This window comes from Brassica rapa, chromosome A03, assembly GCF_000309985.2.
Source record: "Brassica rapa cultivar Chiifu-401-42 chromosome A03, CAAS_Brap_v3.01, whole genome shotgun sequence".
Lineage (NCBI taxonomy): Eukaryota > Viridiplantae > Streptophyta > Magnoliopsida > Brassicales > Brassicaceae > Brassica > Brassica rapa.
In genome coordinates this window covers 30452666-30472146 of record NC_024797.2, presented here as the reverse complement: position 1 = coordinate 30472146, position 19481 = coordinate 30452666, and the positions used below count along the sequence as shown (strand labels likewise).

Here is a 19481-nt window from a genome sequence, read left to right as displayed (position 1 = left end):
AAGATGCATAATTAAATATTAATCATGTAAAAATGAATTTGATATAATCGAAAAGATAATATTTAATTATTTAATTTTTTATTTATTATTAATGAAAGTAGTATATAAAGAGATTTTAAACATATTTGTAATTTGATGTTCGGTTTAAAATTTTTTAGAATATAAAATTATCATGATGATCTTTTAATTAGTAATGTATATATAATATTTGCAAAATGATGAAACACTTAATTCCCCCTAAATCATAAACAACATCTTGCCACTAGACCAGATCAATAAAAATAATTGACTCTATAAATTTAAACAATATAAAACATTGTTCTACATGTTATCCACACCATTAACAATTAATGAAAAACACTTATTCATGGTATTTATGAAATTTACTATGTTTCAAATTTTTATATAATAAATGTAAATATAAATATCTAACTAATATGTTTTATGGTATCCTAAATAGATTGTTTATTGGTGCCAAAAAAAGCAATAGATCGTTTATGAATAATTATGTTTTTTTAGTAAATAAAAAAATGTAGACATCAACAAGATAAACTTTAAGGTGACTTGGCTAAGATGACATGTTTTTCTTCCTTTCATCCTTACTCACCGCTGTTGAACAACCTGGCTTGCATAACCCGATATATAGTTGTGTAACATCATATTCGGAAATATAAAAACATCTTTATTGAATAATTCAAAGTATGTTTCGTTTGCACAAAGTATGTATCAAAATCATCAAAATTCACAAATAAGAATTAAAAAATGTGAAAATGAAAACCAAGATGACATCACGTGAAGTGGACCATGAATCTTCACCCAAACAAAAAAACTTGCTCAAACTCATTGCCTCCTCTACCATCATCATCACATGTAAATCTAAAAAACTAACTAACCAAAACACCGTTCAATCAGAACCTCAAAAACTCATCTGTTCACACTGAGAGACCAAACCTTTCCTCTGCAACAGTTGTGGACATGACACAGGAAAAACATCACTAGCATACCCTGAAACATCCTTGCATTTCCATTTCTCACTCTGAGGCAACCCAAAAATCGTAACATTCCTCAAACATATGTCTTGAAATGAAGCACCTTCAACACCAAGCAACATTGGAGCCTTTCTTGAATCCACACTCACAACGTTGCTAATATATATACCTTTCACTCTCGGCATAGCTTTTGGATTCCACTTATCATCCGGGTGATCATTTGAGCCTCTACTAAACCGTATTGAAACTTTCACTTTCTCCAAGAACACATTACTAATGGTTATATTCGAAATGTAACCTCCTCTCCCTATATCTGTTTTTATGCGGAGCCCAGCTGCTGAGTCCCAGACGTGAATGTCCTGGATGGTTACGTTGAATATCCCACCAGACATCTCGCTTCCTATTCCAACACCTGAACAAGTTCGTGTAGTGCCAGAGATTCGTCTTATGATGATGTTTGTACTCGGACGTGCCATGGCCATTCCGTACTGGTCCCACCCGCTCTTCACAGCTACAAGGTCATCACCGCTTTCGATGTAACAGTCCTCAATGCAGACATTGGTGCTTGAGTCTACAATGTTATTCACAGAAATAAGACACAAGACAACACAAGACACAAGACAACACAAGACAACACAAGACACAAACAATCCAGGTCCGGGTAGAGCACTTTTTTACCTGGGTCTATACCATCGGTGTTAGGAGCATTCATTGGAGCAAGGATGGTCATGTTTCTTATTACAACATTGCTGCAAAATAAAATTGGTAGAGGTTATTTGAACGATATGTACGTTTGTGACAGAGCATAAATGCAAGCAAAAACAGTTTGGAAGTGTAAACTAAGGAACCTGCAGTAAACAGGATGGATAGTCCAGAAAGGAGAGTTGAGCAAAGTGAGGTTAGAGATGAGGATATTATGAGAGTTCTTAATCTCAATAAGATGGCCTCTAGTATGCACCAATGTTCTGTTCCACCATAACTCCCACCACATTTTCCCCTGTCCATCGATTGTACCATTCTCTCCTGTAATAATTAAAAAAGTATATATATATATATATAGATGTGATTATTTTATTACTAGAAACTGATTTCGTTTTAATTCATGTAAAGGAATGAGAATATAATAGAAGCTTTGGCTACACTGATGAACAAATATAATAAAAAGCGTAATTAAGTATTGGTATTATATAAACAGAGTAAAGTACCTGTAATGACAACATTGGTGAGGTTGTCTCCATGAATGAGGCTAATGTGTCTACCACCAGGTCTCTCTCTCCCTCTTCCATAAGAAGGCAATGGCTCTATTATTGGCCATTCCTCAAGTTCCTATCAAACCATGATCACAGACAAAGCTATCAATATTATAACTCTGATAAGTTCATGTAAACTGAACAATGTTAACAATAAAGCAAAGAAAGTAATAAAAGAAAATATTTATATCAGCACAACCGACTTTTGAGTTTAGATGACACACATGAAAATGTGCTAAAACAATAGCAGACAATCATAAACCAATATCAAAAACAACAAAAACTCTTTGATACCAAGGCACATGACAGAAAAACTAATTTAATACTTCTCTCAATTAGTACTTAGGAGACGACAGAAGTAGTCTGGTAGATCTAATCCGTACATCAACATGCTTCAGACAAAAGTTGTCTTAGTCATGTTGAACTCTTGTAAGAATCTTATTAATATAAAAAATGGTTTCTTTCACTTCTTCCAAGACCCTTTTTTTTCTACAGAGCTACTAGTGAAATCAAAAGCACATTTTAACAAGCAAATCCGGATTTGATCAGTGTAAACAAAAAGTTGTTGATTTACTAATCAAGATTCTCCACACAAACACAACCTTTTTCTGTTACAAACACTTGGTGGGTGGGTCCACAGGGAACTTTTTAACTAGTGACCGTGATGAGCGTAAACTACAGTGTTTACGAACCATTGAACCAACAAAGCTTAACCAATTGAATTAGAATCTAACCTTGGATCCAAGAATCACAGCGCCTTGTTCGAGGAAGAGAGTGAAATTGCTGGTGAGATTAAAGCTACCGGAGAGCCACGTACCCTTCGGGACATTAAGCTGGGCCCCACCCTCGGCGGCAAAAGCTCGGAGATGCTGTACGGCGCGGCGGAAAGCCTCTGTATTCGAGGTCTTGCCGTCTCCGACTCCGCCGAAATCTGTAATGGACATGACGATTCGTTTCGGGGACGGGTCGTGGAGGTAAAACCCGGAGCAGGTAACCGGGTCATGTAGTCGGGTCGTCGTGGTGGGGATGAAGAGAGGGAGGAAGGAATTGGATGAGATTTGGTGAGAGAGAATGGCTAAGACGGTGAAAGCAAGGACAATGAATGCCCATGAAGGTCTTGCGATAGAACTCACAACACTCGTCTTCTCCGATTCCATTGTCTTTTTTTTTGGGAAAATTGATTTTCAGACAAAACTCAAAAGCCCATGAGGAAGCTCTCAGGTAATAAACACGAACACAAAAGTAACAAAATGAAGCTTTTTGATGGTTAGAGGGAGATAAAGAATCAAAATTGCATGTGTGTGTGTGTGTGTGTTCAATGATTGGCGTGGTGGTGACAACACGAAGGTGGGAAGATTGATACCATACCTCTCTAAAATTCGACACTCTTTATACCTTTATTTCTGGAAATAGATAAAAATGTAATTAAAAAAAAAAAAACGAAATTGTATACAGACATGCCGTGAAAAGGGCAGTAAAGGATGATGATGCATGTGAAGTGCCAAGAGCCAAAGGTGGTAATGAGAAGTGCAAATCTTCTGTAATATAAAAATACTTTTAAATGTAATAAGATCACGGGTACGATTTGGTGCTACATCTCGTTATCTTTATGGGCCTTTAAATAGTCCACTGTAATGACTGGCTCTTCTTTTTTCTTTCTTTTTCTCATTACAAATTAGGTAATATGTCCGTATTGTATTATTTTGTATTTCTTTTGTAACCTTTTATATCTTTTTAATTAAATATATAATAGCCGACACAAATATAAAATATAATAAAGATTGTATTTCGAATAGAAAGTAATTATAATTTTATTATGTATATATGCCAAGAAAGATTTTATTTTTTTCCAATTGTGGCTTGGAAGCAATGCAAATTAAATTGTCTTTCTATATCATATATTCTTTGTTTTCATTTCATATATTATATAGTCTTTGTTTTATGGTTTGATACTATCTTGTAAATACTACTTTCTCCGTTTCAAAAAGATGTATGTTTTAAATTTTTCACATTTATTAAGAAAACATATCAAATTTTAGTTACTGATGCATTATTCTCTGTTATCAACTAATTCCCACAACTTTTAACCAATAAAATTTTTATAAACACCATCATATTTTTTGAAATTTACAATTTTTAATTAATTTTGAAACGGAGCTAAGTTTTCAATTTCATTTTTCAAAAATTTCTCTTTAAAATTCAAATAGCTGGACTGGTTTATTCCAGAGCCCACAAATACAATATGAGCATGTATAAACTAAGATTGAACGATTTGGGCTCACTCTTTTATCGGCCGTTTTCATTTAAAATGAAAAGCCCAAACCAAGGGTTTAATTATACAAATTAATTAATGATAACCAATTAATTAAGAGATACCTTGACAAAAAAAAAAACAATTAATTAAGAGATGATGGATGGTATGTATGACACCCATCGTATTCATGGACATAGCCAACATGATTCCAGTTTGAAGGCGTGCGTGTTTGACTTTGACCAGCTTGAAATGATCCACGTCATCATCTCTTTTGTCATTTTCTGCTCAATCTACCTCCTTTTTTTTTCAATTTCACTGTAGCAACTCTCAAGCAACCACCAAGTTAAAAAAAAAAAAAAAACTCTTACGAAGAAAATTCTTTTTCTTCTTCTTCATCCTCCTCTCTGTTTCCATTTTTAAAGTATATTCGAAGAAGAATCAATCAATCATCTTCCTCTTTTCAATCTCAATTCGAGAAAGGAGTCAACGCCTCAACGATCTGGAAGTTTCGAATCGGGGAATAATATAGCTTAGAGTGTGTTTCGTTGAGGGCTTTGCTCAATCGAGATCCTTAATTTAAGGGTTGGGTGGGTCAAAAAGTTGGATCTTTCTCTGATCAAATGAAAGGAGGATTCTTCTAGGGGTTCGTTACTTAATCTGGGAAGTTGCAATGGAACGAGGAAGAATGATGATACAAGGCTTCTTCTTTTGGCTGATTCTGGTTTTCGATTTGGTTCTCAGGACATCAGGCAACGCCGAAGGTCTCTCATTCTCTTTGTAAAAGTTGTTTGCTTTGAGACGGTTTAGCTTTGTCTTACTCTTTTATTGGTTGAAACGTCAGGTGATGCACTGAGTGCTCTGAAGAACAGTTTAAGCGACCCTAACAAGGTGCTTCAAAGTTGGGACGCTACTCTTGTTACCCCTTGTACCTGGTTTCATGTTACTTGCAATCCTGACAATAGTGTTACTCGCGTGTACGTCTCTCATGAAAATGATTCTGCTTTTTTTTTTTTTTTTGTTGCATGTGTACTAAAAGAATCTTATCTTTGCGCAGTGACCTTGGGAATGCCAATCTATCTGGCCAGCTCGTAATGCAGCTTGGTCAGCTCCCAAACTTGCAGTACTTGTATGTCTTCTCTTCTCTTAAAGATGATATATAATCAGTTAAGTAGAAATTAATATGGAAGAAAGTGTAATGATTGACAGGGAGCTTTATAGCAATAACATTACTGGGACTATCCCAGAGACGCTTGGTAATTTAACTGAATTGGTGAGCTTGGATCTTTACTTGAACAATCTCAGCGGTCCCATCCCTTCATCTCTCGGCCGACTAAAGAAGCTACGTTTCTTGTATGCACACCCCCCCCCACCTCCCTCTTCTTTTAATACGTTTTCTAATATATTCATTCTGATGGTCTTTTGCTATTGGTGGTTTAGGCGTCTTAATAACAACAGCTTATCTGGAGAGATTCCAAGGTCTTTGACTGCTGTCTCGTCTCTGCAAGTTCTGTAAGTCTCCCAAAGTCCTATAAATGCTTGGCCAGACTTTGGTATTGAGTCAGAAAATGATATGCAGGGATCTCTCAAACAATCCTCTCACTGGAGATATTCCTGTTAATGGCTCCTTTTCACTTTTCACACCTATCAGGTTTTGCTTCTGCCTCCTAATTTAAATTACTGTGGTGGACATGTCAGAACGGTTGATTAATTGTTTGAAAGTTATCTGCAGTTTTGCCAACACCAAATTGACTCCCCTTCCTGCGTCTCCGCCGCCTCCCCTCTCTCCCACAACTCCATCACCTGCAGGGAGTAATAGAATTACTGGAGCAATTGCTGGAGGAGTTGCCGCAGGTGCTGCACTTCTATTCGCTGTTCCTGCCATTGCACTTGCTTTGTGGCGGAGGAAAAAACCACAGGAACACTTCTTTGACGTACCAGGTTAGCGAAGCTTCCGTTTGCCTGTTTTCTTGTTTGACACTTCCCTGGCTGAATGTTTGTTTTGTTGCAGCTGAAGAGGACCCTGAGGTTCATTTAGGACAACTCAAGAGGTTTTCATTGCGTGAACTACAAGTTGCTTCGGATAATTTTAGCAACAAGAACATATTGGGTAGAGGTGGTTTTGGTAAAGTTTATAAAGGACGGTTAGCTGATGGTACTTTAGTGGCGGTTAAAAGACTGAAAGAGGAGCGCACCCAAGGTGGAGAACTGCAGTTCCAGACCGAAGTTGAGATGATCAGTATGGCTGTTCATAGAAACTTGCTTCGGCTTCGTGGCTTTTGCATGACTCCCACAGAGAGATTGCTTGTTTATCCTTACATGGCTAATGGAAGTGTTGCCTCCTGTTTAAGAGGTATCTCTCTCATCTTGTAGCTTATACCTTTTTACGTATCCATCCTTAGAATGCTTTATATGTTGTTAGAACGTCCGGAGTCACAGCCACCACTTGATTGGCCAAAGAGACAGCGTATTGCGTTAGGATCAGCAAGGGGGCTTGCGTATTTACATGATCACTGCGACCCAAAGATCATTCATCGAGATGTGAAAGCTGCTAATATATTGTTGGACGAAGACTTTGAAGCCGTGGTTGGTGATTTTGGGCTTGCAAAACTCATGGACTACAAAGACACACATGTGACAACAGCAGTGCGTGGTACAATCGGTCATATAGCCCCTGAGTACCTTTCTACGGGAAAATCATCTGAGAAAACCGATGTTTTTGGTTATGGAGTCATGCTTCTTGAGCTGATAACTGGACAAAGGGCTTTTGATCTTGCTCGCCTAGCGAATGACGATGATGTCATGCTACTAGACTGGGTATATATACTTGTTATTTGCATAGTTAATGATCTGCTGTTGGTTTTATATTGTGTTTGTTTGTTTGGTTCCATTCAACAGGTGAAAGGGTTGTTGAAAGAGAAGAAACTGGAAGCGCTAGTAGATGTTGATCTTCAGGGAAACTACATAGACGAAGAAGTGGAGAAGCTAATCCAAGTGGCTCTGCTTTGCACTCAGAGCTCGCCAATGGAAAGACCCAAAATGTCTGAAGTTGTGAGAATGCTTGAAGGAGATGGTTTAGCTGAGAGATGGGAAGAGTGGCAAAAGGAGGAAATGTTCAGACAAGATTTCAACTACCAAAACTATAATCAACCGAACACTTCCTGGCTTATAGGGGATTCCACTTCCCACATTGAAAACGAATACCCCTCTGGTCCAAGATAATAAGATTCGTTACATTGAATGCTTTCTCTTGTCTTTATTTTTTTACTTCTTCTGTATTTATTGAGGGTTTTAGTTTATGCTGCTCCATATTGTGGTTCTTAAGTGGGTACATGCAGGAGGATTCAGATTGGGTTTGTAAGTTTTATATGAAAGGGATTTGAATGTTGTTGAAAACTAAAAACCCAAAACATGACTTTAATAGTTACTTCTTGAGGATTGTTTGTCACGTGATTCACATTTTGTATCTCATCAACTGTACATGTTACACGTTTATATATTGTTTTGGACATTTTAGGCCGGTCTCATGTTGTATTGTGATTTATAGTTCTTGGCCCTTTAATTGAGACAGATCATATAAGACATGGTATACAATAGACTACCAAATTTTATAGATATCTTATTCTAAAACCCACAAACAACAAGTATACAATTACATATTACAACACACCAATTTTATACATGGTAGCACAAGAGATTCATCATGAATCATATGATGAGAGTAGAGATATTCATATAACTAAAGGTAGGAGCATTAGAATACAAACATCATAAATACATTTGGCATAAGCTTAGTTAAGAATGCGACAATTTTTACGGACGTCACCTTGAGAGCCAAGTTTGACATCAAGATTGCTCATCTTTTGCATGGCCATTTGGAAATCAAAGAAAAACTTAGCTTGGTTAAAGGCATAGCCATTAACAATATTCCTAGTCGCTGGAGTGTTGAACAAGGTTTGGTCTGAAAAGAGGACTCCTGATTTCCTCTGAAGAGCATTGAAATAAGCGTTGTCGAAATTATTGCGCGTGGCATCAAATGGTTGCTCTGCGTTGTCACCGGCACTGCAAGTTTTAGTGAGAGTGTTTACGAAGGAAGAGTCCATTGAAGAATCTGGTGTGGTAAGTCTGGCTTTGAAGGATTGGCATCGTGCAACTCCAAGAGTATGTGCTCCTATACATAGTCCACATATAATTTTTTTTTTTTGAGCAACAGTCCACATATAAAGTTAGAACCAATGATATTGTTTAGTTTCAAAAGAAAAAGTTAGATAACCCATGAAATAATGTTATATATGTTACATAAATTACATTTTTCCAATGAATTAATTTAATAGTAGCAAAAACTTAAAATAAAATAGGTGAAAAACAGTAACTATTAAATCAGTAAAACAATATAATTATATATTTTTTGTTCTATCAAATTGATTTTTAATAATTTGAAATAGTTGTACTCAAGAATGGAACTCAAAGTGTGTTTGTAAATAAACAACTTACCGGAGAGAGCAACAACATCTTGTGGAGTGAAGCCACGTTGGCCAAATGTCTGAATGAGTTGAGAAGCATTGAGAAAAGGGGAAGGAAGATTTCTTGTATCTTCTATCTTTGATCTTTTACCATCAAATCTTCCTTTTGGTATTTGATAATATGGACCATTGGCCTAAAATTAACAAGCCAGTTACTAACTATATTAAAGTAGAAAAATCATATTCATAATAAATAGATGATCAAAAAATGATCAGCTTACTGAAAAGACAGCATCTCTAGCAGCCATGGCAATAATATCTGCGCAAGATACAACTCCTGGACATGTAGCCTCGATTTTCTTTTTTGCATCATCTATGATCTCGTAGCCACGTAGACTCAGATTCGCAGGTGAATCCTTTTCTGCAGTGTTGTCTTTTGTTGAGTCTAGCAGAATCGAAGCGTCACATCCCTTTAATAGGACAAGCAAGAAAAAAAACAACTTAGATTTTCAAAATTTATTATAACATGGCGCCGTAAAACATATTTTCCAGCAAAATCAAATTAAGACGTACAATGGAACCAACTCCTAATAATCTACTAGTCCAATGCATCATTGGGTTTCTTCTACGTACGCAGAATACACAATTTTAATATGGAGACTTAAGAAGAAACATTACCTCAATGAAACAGTCGTGGAAGAGCATACGGATAAGACCTGCGGCCAAAGTGGGATCGGCTCGAAGAGCATTGTTAACAGTATTAGTCACAATCTGTTCAGCGGCAGGACAGCTCATCATGTAGTAACTCATACTTAACCCCATCACAGTATAAGGAAGCCCAATAATTGCATGCATCAGCATAATCACTCTCAATAATTTTGCCCTAACCATCTTATTATTTTTCATCTTAAATGATCTCACCACCGTGATATATATTCTGGCTTTAAGCCTTATCTTGTTTTGTTTAGTATTGTGTTTAAGTTTGTAAGCTTGTGTATCACTTGTCGCTTATATATAGTATGGACTGGCACTTAGACACGCTTAGATATTGGAGTGGTTAAAATATGGACCATGTAAACCCAAATTATATAATTGTATATTGGTCCCATGATGTGATAGTGCTTTATTATGCCTTCCCGTTTATCTTATCGAAGTGAAAATTCAACTTATTTTATTCTTAATGGCTGATCTCATTTGCATGTTATTGCATGGAAAGTGTGGCACGTTACTCATACGACCATTTCTTTACTTTGCCAAAACTTGAAATCGCTTTGTCCACATACGACCATTTCTACTATAATACCAACAAGTTATATTATTTTAAAAGGGAAACTTGTATAGGTATTGTAAGATGAATGTGTATTTCACTATAAATCAGAGAATATATAATTAATTGCAAAAGAGCTTAATCAAACATAATTAGAGTTTTTGATGCCAAAAGAACTAAAACTTAAACATGGTGATTTGAGAAGTCTCCAATGGCAACAAAAACTTAAATATGGCGATTTGAGAACTGATCAAACCCAACAAGAGCCAGACAAATATTAGATCCCGTTGTTTATTTAAAATATGATTCTACCAAATGTCTTCAACAAATTTTTTTAGTTCTGGTGTTAATTAAGATTATCGGATATTAACACAAACTTAATTGGGCATTAGTGGGATTTTCCTAGGTTTGATGTTGATCTTCTAGAAATGTGGGCGGTCTCATAAAATAGTATAGCTATTGACAAGGAACCAATCTCGAACTTGTTTTTCATTATAAAATGTAGAAAACGAGTTTGACTATATCAATCAGTGCTGAGTAAGATAAGGGGCGGTTTGATTAGCCACTAGTAATTAATATACGCAAAAACTTAGATGCATGTATGATTGAAGTGAAGTCCAAGAAACAAAAGTCAAACGAGAAAGCGAGACATGAAGCTGGCTTCCATTAGCTAGCAGACATCCATAGAAATGGACAAGAGAGTTTGCTATTTTTAATGTAATCGCATGTCCATTTTCACTTTATAACTAAGTGCTTTCGACGCGTATTTTTGTAGTGCTACATTGTTCCACTTCATGATCCGGTAAGGACAAGAACAATGATCCAAGAAATGTGTTTATTCTTTTTGTTAAATCTGGACAATATGTTTGACTTAATGTACACTTCTATAAAGAGTTGGTCTACATTGTAAATGTATATTTCTTTTTCGAATTTCCTCATTATTTTGGTTAGCTTTGCCCATTGTGTCTCATCAATTAGTATATGTAGGAATTAGGATGACTAGGAAGGCCATTGATACAAAGTTTAAATGAGGCGATAATTTAAAAATTCCAATTCAAATGGTTGACTTTGTCATAAAAAAAGATGTTATACACTTGAGAACTTAAATGTTATACACTTGGAACTTATATGTATATTTTTCTTTCTTGTATATTTTGGAAGTATCCTGTATGCGAGGTATATATGATGCAATGAAATGAGATATAATACTTCTGTTTTTTTTTTTACTTGAGAACACAAAGACCACCTGATCTGATATCGCTCTACTTAACGTCTTTGTGTTTTATGTTTTAATGTTTCTGAGCTATGTTTGATTGATGTTAAACTCATATCTCTACTTCATGAGATTTCTCAATGGAATTGGATACTGCTGGTCCATCCCACAGCTCCGCAAGATCCTTTCTACGCCATGACATGAAGATCACCGGTCCTAATGTAGATGGCACCTACATATACAATCCACATCCAAAACGAGTTTAAACATCATAATCTCAAACACACTTCACAGGACTGAAACTAGAAAAGTTTATATCAACAAAAATTCGGTTAAGTACCAGATAAAGTAGAGCTGGTTGAGGAGAGTGGGTCAAGACGCCAGCAGCTAGAGCCGAGACCAAACCAATGGCGTACCCAGGAAGTGCATACCATATGTATTTGTGTCCCTTTGAAGATTTTAGATCAAAAAGATTCACAACCTCTCTACTTTTCCTATAGTCAAAACAGAGAACCAACGCCAAAAGCATTGCCGGAATAGCCTGTAACAAACAAACAAAAACAGTTAAACATTTTCTGCAATCTAGTGGACATGGGAAGAAACCAAAGGTTTTTGATCTGTTACCATGTCACCAAGACCAAGCATCATGAACTCCGAGGCACTCACACCAGGCACCACACCGCCCAATAAGTTCCTTGGAAACACTATCTTCACCGGCAGCTCCAGTTTCTTTGTGATCAACTCCAGTCCAGGAAGATTCAAACTGTTGGCTACCGTATGAACCGGGTTAGACGCTTGCTGAGTAGCCACGGAGACCATAACGTTAGCACCAAAGAACCTCTCAGAGAAGAAGACCCAGAAGATGTCATACACAAAGAGACACACAAGAAGCATAGCGCATGTTTTGATATTAGGAAGACGAACATGGCTAACAAACGCAATACAAATAGAGATCCCAAGCAAATTGTTCAACACCCAATGACCAGAGACAAGCCACGCCGCGACAGTCATCACACAACCGACAAGCAACAGCCCTTGCATCCTTGTAAACGACTTAGAGCAGCAGCGGGAAAGAAAAGGATCAGAGAGACCAAGCTGAGACTTGACATACAACGCATATGGTGATAGCCAGAAGAAGAGAGAGGAGACCGATGCAACGGCTGTGAAGGCGGTGAGGAGCTGAGAGACAGAGGAGAAGAGATAGAACATGAGAAGCAAACTGCAAGAGCTCATGACTGGGATCATCAAGGCCTGAGAGGTGTCTAGTGTGATGGATGCTTCGGAGAAGTCACGGTTCCTCTCCATCTCTTTGGCGTAGTTAAGTGCACGGAAAGCAGATGCAAACGTCACGGAGACAGCTGTCACGATGAGAGTGGCTGGAGCAGGTTCTATCAGATACAAAAGAGTGTCCATGATCAGAAAGAGGGTTCCTTTTGATTAGATAACCCCAAAGCCTCGTACTTTAGATAACGTTCCAACAGATAAGAACCTACAGAAGATAACCACAAACTCACTAAACCGCACCCAAAGCTTCAAACTTTATATAGAACAAGTGTGATCGCTATAAAAAATTGAGAAAAGCTTCAGCCTTTATGAGCTTAACAGAACAAGTGTGACTATTTATTCATTAATAAACCTAAAAGGAAATCAATTTCGCATTTCGATGAATCAATTTCGAGGAGTTTGTTTTCCGATCAAGGAGATAAGAAGCGCAGGGATTGCAGAGACTTACAACGAGCGAGATTAGATCGAGAGAGGGGAGAAGATGAGAGAATGCGAAGGAGAGAGACGCTTCTCCACCTGAGAAACCCGAAACGCGTTGTTGGATCCCTTGCAGAGAGGCTTCAATGGGGATCTAAAGGTCTCAGACGCGTGTGAGAAGAGGCTTACAGTGTAACAAATGTATTCGCATTGGGTCAACGTATTATGATTAATAAATTAGAGTACTATTTAAAAATATATATTATGTACATAATGTCATAAATTTTGAATAATAAATAGAAACATTAAAAATATAAATTTTTAACTTCAATTAGTTTGAAAATCAATAGTAAAATTCATATAAATTTGATGTAAAAATAATTGATGAATATATTTAGTAATAACAAATGCTTGTGAAATATATATGTAACTATCACATTAACTTCTTCAACATATATTATGCATCTTCTTATTTTTTTCATTATCATTTCGTTCTTTTTGTTAAACTTTTGCTAATGTTTTCCTAATCTTTTACATATTTTTGCCAAATGTTTATTTCTTTCTCTAAATAGCAATACAAAACATACAATCAAACCAAAAATCCATCTTAAAATTCTTTTCAACCATAACATTATTTTATTCATTATATTATTTGACTATTTTTTTTAATCAAAGTTCTCACATGCTGTCAAAAAAAAAAAAAAAAAATCAAAGTTCTCACATGATCCGTTAAATATAATCCTTCTAATCTTCAAAGGCTAATTATTTATAAAACATATATGGACATTATAAGAGATTAATAATTATTACAGATACAACTATATTTTTATATGAATATGAAATCATTATATTGATTTCTATAAATTGTTTTATATTTATTATTTTTTGTAGTATATAAATATAAAAATAATTGATCAAACATTATTACACTTTCTATATTTTTGAAAATTAGCTACCATTAATTATTATTTGTAACATCATTTATGTTATTTGGCAAGTGATAGTAATTAGCTTTAGACTTGTCTTTTATTTTAGATATAATTAAAATAATAAAAATTTAAAAAGTTGCGCTCATTATATTATGTAGTTTAGAAATGTAAAAACGAATTGATCAAGCATTAATATTCTTTATATAATTTCAAAAATTAGTTACCATAAATCAGTATTTGTAATATAATTTAGATTTTTGGCAAGTGATATTAATTAGATCTAGATTTTTTTTATTTTAAATCTAAAATAAAATAAATAAAATTAAAAATTATCGACTAAACAAATTATAAAAATATTTCTTGAGACTTTACAAATGATCGACATGTAAGCAAAATTCACTTAAGTGACTTCTATTTTAATATATAAGATAATTTTATTTTTTTATAAATGTTTTATAAACTCATATAAATAATTTAAAATTAATATAAAATAATTTTGTAAGCCATGATAGATAAATTATAAATGCTTTAGTTTTTTTCTAAATGACTTATAAAAGATATATGGAAATTATAAGATATTAATAATTATTATAATTCTTTATATATGAATATAATTTTTTATATAAGAATATGAAATCATTATATCGATTTCTATAAATTGTGTTCGACTAATTATATTATGTATTATATAAATATAAAAAGAATTAATCAAACATTATTACAATTTCTTTAATTTTGACAATTAGTTAGCATAAATTATTATTTGTAATATTAATAGACTATTTGGTAAGCTATATTAATTAATCTAGACTTACTTTTTATTTTAGATCTAATTAAAATAGTAAAAAATTGATTATCTTTCAACCAATCAAATTATAACAATTTTCCTAAACTTTCTCTATGATTTACACCTACGCAAAAATCATTTAATAAATCCTTCTTATTTAATATATAGGAAGATATAAATATTTTTTTTAACTTATTAACTTACAGACTTTTTATTCTGCATACAAGTGAGGTAAACGTAGCTTAGCTCTAGGTGCTTTAGATTAATAGCTTTCTTGTGGGAGATTCTGAATACTTTCAATTTCCAATTCTTAATATTTCATTTAGATTAATAGCTTTCCAGTTTTCACTAATATAACTGGGAAATGAAAGAAAAGAAGTATGTTGGAAGATGTATCATGAAGAAAGATTATCTAAAACTGAGGATTTCTTTTATAGTATTAGTAAAACATTTAATATAATTTTACATAATGAACTTCTTCACATCAAACTCACTTGGGTGACTTCTTCTTCTTCTTCATCAAGAACATAAAAAATCTTGGGAAAAACTTCTTCTTTTTCTTTACAGGAATCTCAGGTGGGATTGTGTTTGTTTCAGTTCCACTAGACTCATTTCCTTTCTCCTTTGAACCCTCTAAGCTTCTTTCATGACTTTTCTCTATCTTCACTCCATTTTCAACATTCTTTCTCTTTACTTTGTGTTCTTCCCTCCATTTTCTCAGCTCTTGTTCTACACCTAACTTCCCTTCTTTAGCCTTCTCAGCCTTCTCAGTTACTTCCGCAAGTCTTTCCTTTCTCAAAACCATCTCCTTATTCACTTCTTCCAACTTCTCCAACCTTCTCTTCTCCTCTTCTTTAGCTTCCTCAATCTCACAAACCGCTGCTGCAACCCTTTCTTCTGCCTCTTTAGCACGCTTGCTAAGCTCATTGTACTCCTCTAACATCAGTGTCACGCTATTCTTCTCCTCCAAATCAGATTCACTCTCTTGCAACGCCTTGATAGCAGCTAATGCCAATCTCTCCGAAGCTTTAACATCTTCAATTTCTTTCTGAGCTGCGAGTAATCTCCCCTCCATTGCACTTGCTCCAGCCTTTGCTTTCTCTGCTTCTTCCTGAGACTTCCTCAGCTCTTCACTCGCAAGTTCAGCCAATGACTTCGCTTCATCAGCATCTTGACTTGCTTGCTGCAGCTGCTTTGGTAGCTCCACCATCTCTTCTCTGGCTTCCTTTCCCTTGGACTCAACAAGAGCTATCTCGAATCTCGTTATGTCTATCTCAGCTTCTAGTGATACTACCGCTACAGACGCCATCCCTTCTCTTTGTTTGATTGATTCAAGCGCTGATCTCTCTTTCTCAAGTTCAACTCTCAAGGATGATGATGCTACCTTTAAGCATTTCACTTCAGATGTTGCTTTCTCAATGTTCATGTTGACTTCTTCTAGCTCCTTCTTTGCAGAAGCAACATCTGTTTGGGATACGAAGTTCTTCATCAGTCTTTGAAGCTCTTCCGCTTCTAAATGAGATGAATGTGCGCATTCCAGCGACTCCTTTGTTGCTATCAGCTCTATACTCAGCTCTTCAACTCTCTTCTCAACTTCTTTAGAAGCCAAAACCGCTTCAGCCGCTTCCTTCACAGCCAAATCTTTCTTTTTCACCAAACCATCATACTCCTTCTGCAGAGTTTGTATCTCTTCCTTGACAGATTCCAGCTCCGAAATGGCAGATGTGTGTCTGGCTTGAGCCACTTCAAGCTGTGCTTTAGATGCAACGCTGGCTTCACCGGCTACTCCTTGCTCCATCTCCTCAACTCTCATCTTTGCAAGGTCTGAGTCCTGCTTTGCTTGTTTTTCTTCGGTTTCCGCCTTTTCGAGATTAAGCTTCAGCTCTTCTATGAGTCTCTTTGTGCTCTCTAACTCCTCAACCGCTTGTAGTTTTGACATCTCAACAGTTTCTGATTGTTTCTTGTGCTCAGGAATCTGTTCTTCAATCTCTTTGAGTTCTTGTTCCACAAACTTGCGTCTCTGCAATAGAAAAAAAGGAAAGTGAGCACAAGTCTTGGCTCAATAAAAAGTCAGATAATGAACATTACCTCTACTACTTGCATTTTATGTGCTTTCCAGTCAGTGATTCCTCCAAATTTTGAGACAGCTTCTTTAACAGATTCAATAGGTGATGTTGTGTCAATGGAATCTTTGTAAGAATCCAGACTTTTGGGTGTTTCATTGCTCAATGGTGATGATGATCCGAGTGTTCTTGGAGATCCAAGACTTCTTTGGGAAGATAGAGATCTTTTTCTTGTTGTGGTGCCCTCTGATCTATACTTAGTCTTCACCGGAGGCAGACCAATCTCAGAAACAAACACAGGAGTAGTGGTGTCAGAATAAGAAGAAGAATCTTGTGTTTCTTCTGTTTGGCTGCTTGATGAGGCCAAAAAGGTGTCATCCATATAAACTTTCTCATTTTCAGTTGAATCTTCATTGTCTTGAGATTCTTGCATTGCTTCATTTTCTTGAGGTTGGGCCAACTCAATAACATTTGATGTTACACTAGTTTCGTCTGGAGGTGGAGATACAACTTCTGTTAATTTCAAATCCTCCATTGGAGGAAGCTAGAAAGGCAAAAAAACTTAAGATAAACGGTAAAAGAAAGAATCAATAGAGAGGAAAAATGAAGAAAGCAGAGAAGAGTTAATGATATTTGAGATTAAGAAGGTCATTAGGCAAAAGTAAAGAGAGGTACACAATTCAAAAGTCTATAATTAGTAAAAGAGATATGTGTGATGAATGATGAACCTCTCCAATTTTAGCTTTGTTCCTATGGTTCATTAATTTATACATTACAGAAGTATAATGTGATGTTTTTATAAGATATTTACCGGATATAGGCATTTGAGCCTAACTACCATTAATCTAGATATGTTCTGTTGCATACAACCTGACTCTGCTATTACAAGATCAAAGATTCACTGTCACAACCAGGAGACGAACACTTGATTAAAAAAAAAACATTCACTGTTACCATCTTGGTTTAGTCCGGTACTTGAACTTAGCAAGACATTAGAAAATGGTAGCAGAACATGAAATAACCAAAACTATCTCTTTCCTGTTGTCCAAATAGGTTCTGTTCAAGCCGTTACAACACCTGAAACTCAGATGGGCAATAAACCCAAATGTCGCATCTCATATCTCCAGGTTTCGCGCGCTCTGCCTGGACTAAGCAAGCCTGGCAACAATCAACTGCACTCTCTGCATTACATACAGCTGGCACCGGTCTTACTGCTGATATCCCCTCTGTAAAAAAAAAAGCACAGCCTCATGAGTTTTAAATTCGCTCAAACTAGAATTTGTGTGTTTAATGGCACTGAGAGATATTACCAGGCTCCTCCATCATCGTTCTCTTCATTGTTAACCTCAGCAGGTAACCAAAAACAAATATCTTCAGATAGTACATCCCACTCCAGCCCCAAAGCTCTTACAAGCATCCCTACATGAAAGTTACAGTACAAGAGAGTCCCCCTCTGATCATCTTAAACAATGATCTAGAATCATGATGATAGCTATTCAAGAGTAATACCTGCTTCCTTCATTTTGTTCCTGAATCAGCTCTTTAGCTTCCTTCAGCTTCTCATTGCGCCACGTTTCTACAGCTTCTGTGCGCCAAATGAAGATAAAAATATATATAAAAAGGGTCGATTAGTGAATGGAGGTTAACATTATTAGTTACTTGAGCTATATATTTACATGAATGATGTTGTTAGTTACTTAAGCTACATTCCACTTTCACATGAATGGATATTATTATATTTACTAAACTGAGCTGACGTCGATGACATGTACAGATTAGGTAATCAGGTTGACAAGACACCACCGCATTTCAACGACGGAATAAGACAAACCGTTAGCGGGCAATTGATAATGAAATTTCAGAAGTGTACGTTTTTTGTCGGTTTCAAAATAAATGCGATGAGTACTTGAACACTGGAAGTGAAGCTAACGTGCTATATTCATTGAAAGATACATAACTTTTAGCACCAAAATAAAGATCCATTTTTTAATGCAGGATTTTGAATAGCACAAACCTCTGAGGAGGGTAACATTGGACTTCTTCACCTAAAATGGTTTTTGTAAATAACCAATGCATCAATCGAAAATAGAAGTAACAGAGTTCCATTTAAAAATAAAAACACTAACCAGTCTAACAAGCTGAGCAAGGATGTTTCGATCTTCGAATCCGAGTAGATTCCTCGCCGTCATCCCTCCATATTCCTCCCGCTTCATCTCTCTCACTCTGTTTTGGTGAATTCAAAGCTCTACACTTTTGCTTTAATCGGAAGATTTGGCTCTCACAGCGGAGAAAGGAAATCGCAGTCGAGAGAGTAATAGCTTCAAAATTAAAAAAAGTATCGATTTTTACCGAACAGCAAAACAGTATAAAGCGGTTGTGTAATTAAACACAAACTTGTTGACCAAAAAAAAAAAAAAATTAAACACAAACTTGTTTAGTTAAGTACATCGCTAATTAATTAAAGAAATATGTGAAAAGGCCTCTTTACCCCTGTCTTACCGAACAGCTAAACATGGTTGGGTAATAATTAATACAAAAACCAAATTTACACAAAAGACTCTTTGACCC

At 35.7% G+C, this 19481-nt stretch overlaps 5 protein-coding genes across 6 annotated transcripts; 1 reads left to right on the top strand and 4 right to left on the bottom strand.

Moving 5' to 3' along the window:
* Positions 1-661: 661 nt before the first annotated feature.
* LOC103862238 (probable polygalacturonase) lies at positions 662-3739 on the bottom strand. The gene is made up of 5 exons (XM_009139942.3): positions 2974-3739; positions 2195-2315; positions 1838-2012; positions 1668-1738; positions 662-1560 (listed from the first exon to the last, which is right to left on the bottom strand). Exons 1-5 carry the CDS (start codon positions 3394-3396, stop codon positions 917-919), a joined length of 1434 nt encoding a protein of 477 aa, XP_009138190.1. The 5' UTR covers positions 3397-3739; the 3' UTR covers positions 662-916.
* Positions 3740-4871: 1132 nt separating this feature from the next.
* LOC103862237 (BRASSINOSTEROID INSENSITIVE 1-associated receptor kinase 1) lies at positions 4872-8001 on the top strand. Of its 2 annotated transcripts, XM_009139941.3 has the most exons (10): positions 4876-5254; positions 5335-5467; positions 5548-5619; positions 5700-5843; positions 5931-6002; positions 6070-6141; positions 6223-6431; positions 6502-6843; positions 6913-7307; positions 7389-8001. In XM_009139941.3, the coding sequence occupies exons 1-10, from the start codon at positions 5164-5166 to the stop codon at positions 7710-7712; spliced, it is 1854 nt and encodes a 617-aa protein (XP_009138189.2). In that variant the 5' UTR covers positions 4876-5163; the 3' UTR covers positions 7713-8001. The 2 variants fall into 2 exon arrangements, with proteins under 2 accessions (XP_009138188.2, XP_009138189.2); XM_009139940.3 differs by having other exon boundaries at positions 4872-5254; positions 5700-6002.
* Positions 8002-8281: 280 nt separating this feature from the next.
* Positions 8282-11051, bottom strand: LOC103862236 (peroxidase 47). The gene is made up of 4 exons (XM_009139938.3): positions 9632-11051; positions 9235-9423; positions 8985-9147; positions 8282-8661 (listed from the first exon to the last, which is right to left on the bottom strand). Exons 1-4 carry the CDS (start codon positions 9857-9859, stop codon positions 8282-8284), a joined length of 960 nt encoding a protein of 319 aa, XP_009138186.1. The 5' UTR covers positions 9860-11051.
* A 349-nt stretch (positions 11052-11400) lies between these two features.
* Positions 11401-13354, bottom strand: LOC103862235 (signal peptide peptidase-like 1). The gene is made up of 4 exons (XM_009139937.3): positions 13166-13354; positions 12058-12922; positions 11774-11974; positions 11401-11665 (listed from the first exon to the last, which is right to left on the bottom strand). Exons 2-4 carry the CDS (start codon positions 12844-12846, stop codon positions 11546-11548), a joined length of 1110 nt encoding a protein of 369 aa, XP_009138185.2. The 5' UTR covers positions 12847-12922; positions 13166-13354; the 3' UTR covers positions 11401-11545.
* Positions 13355-13840: 486 nt separating this feature from the next.
* LOC103862287 (protein WEAK CHLOROPLAST MOVEMENT UNDER BLUE LIGHT-like 1) lies at positions 13841-19339 on the bottom strand. The gene is made up of 5 exons (XM_009139982.2): positions 19040-19339; positions 18423-18498; positions 18224-18332; positions 16939-18139; positions 13841-16870 (listed from the first exon to the last, which is right to left on the bottom strand). The coding sequence occupies exons 4-5, from the start codon at positions 17446-17448 to the stop codon at positions 15341-15343; spliced, it is 2040 nt and encodes a 679-aa protein (XP_009138230.1). The 5' UTR covers positions 17449-18139; positions 18224-18332; positions 18423-18498; positions 19040-19339; the 3' UTR covers positions 13841-15340.
* Positions 19340-19481: the final 142 nt, after the last annotated feature.

Coding starts and splice junctions, on each gene's coding strand:
- LOC103862287 (XM_009139982.2), bottom strand. CDS start 17,448: ATGGAGGATTTGAAATTAACAGAAGTTGTATCTCCACCTCCAGACGAA. Junction 16,871..16,938: donor ATAAAATGCAAGTAGTAGAG/GTAATGTTCATT, acceptor TTTCTATTGCAG/AGACGCAAGTTTGTGGAACA.
- LOC103862235 (XM_009139937.3), bottom strand. CDS start 12,846: ATGGACACTCTTTTGTATCTGATAGAACCTGCTCCAGCCACTCTCATC. Junction 11,975..12,057: donor TGCTTGGTCTTGGTGACATG/GTAACAGATCAA, acceptor TGTTTGTTACAG/GCTATTCCGGCAATGCTTTT. Junction 11,666..11,773: donor AACCAGCTCTACTTTATCTG/GTACTTAACCGA, acceptor TTGTATATGTAG/GTGCCATCTACATTAGGACC.
- LOC103862236 (XM_009139938.3), bottom strand. CDS start 9,859: ATGAAAAATAATAAGATGGTTAGGGCAAAATTATTGAGAGTGATTATG. Junction 9,424..9,631: donor TCCACGACTGTTTCATTGAG/GTAATGTTTCTT, acceptor GTCCTATTAAAG/GGATGTGACGCTTCGATTCT. Junction 9,148..9,234: donor CTAGAGATGCTGTCTTTTCA/GTAAGCTGATCA, acceptor TGTTAATTTTAG/GCCAATGGTCCATATTATCA.
- LOC103862238 (XM_009139942.3), bottom strand. CDS start 3,396: ATGGAATCGGAGAAGACGAGTGTTGTGAGTTCTATCGCAAGACCTTCA. Junction 1,739..1,837: donor ATCCATCCTGTTTACTGCAG/GTTCCTTAGTTT, acceptor TTTATTTTGCAG/CAATGTTGTAATAAGAAACA. Junction 1,561..1,667: donor CACCGATGGTATAGACCCAG/GTAAAAAAGTGC, acceptor ATAACATTGTAG/ACTCAAGCACCAATGTCTGC.
- LOC103862237 (XM_009139940.3), top strand. CDS start 5,164: ATGGAACGAGGAAGAATGATGATACAAGGCTTCTTCTTTTGGCTGATT. Junction 5,255..5,334: donor GACATCAGGCAACGCCGAAG/GTCTCTCATTCT, acceptor TTGAAACGTCAG/GTGATGCACTGAGTGCTCTG. Junction 5,620..5,699: donor CTCCCAAACTTGCAGTACTT/GTATGTCTTCTC, acceptor AATGATTGACAG/GGAGCTTTATAGCAATAACA.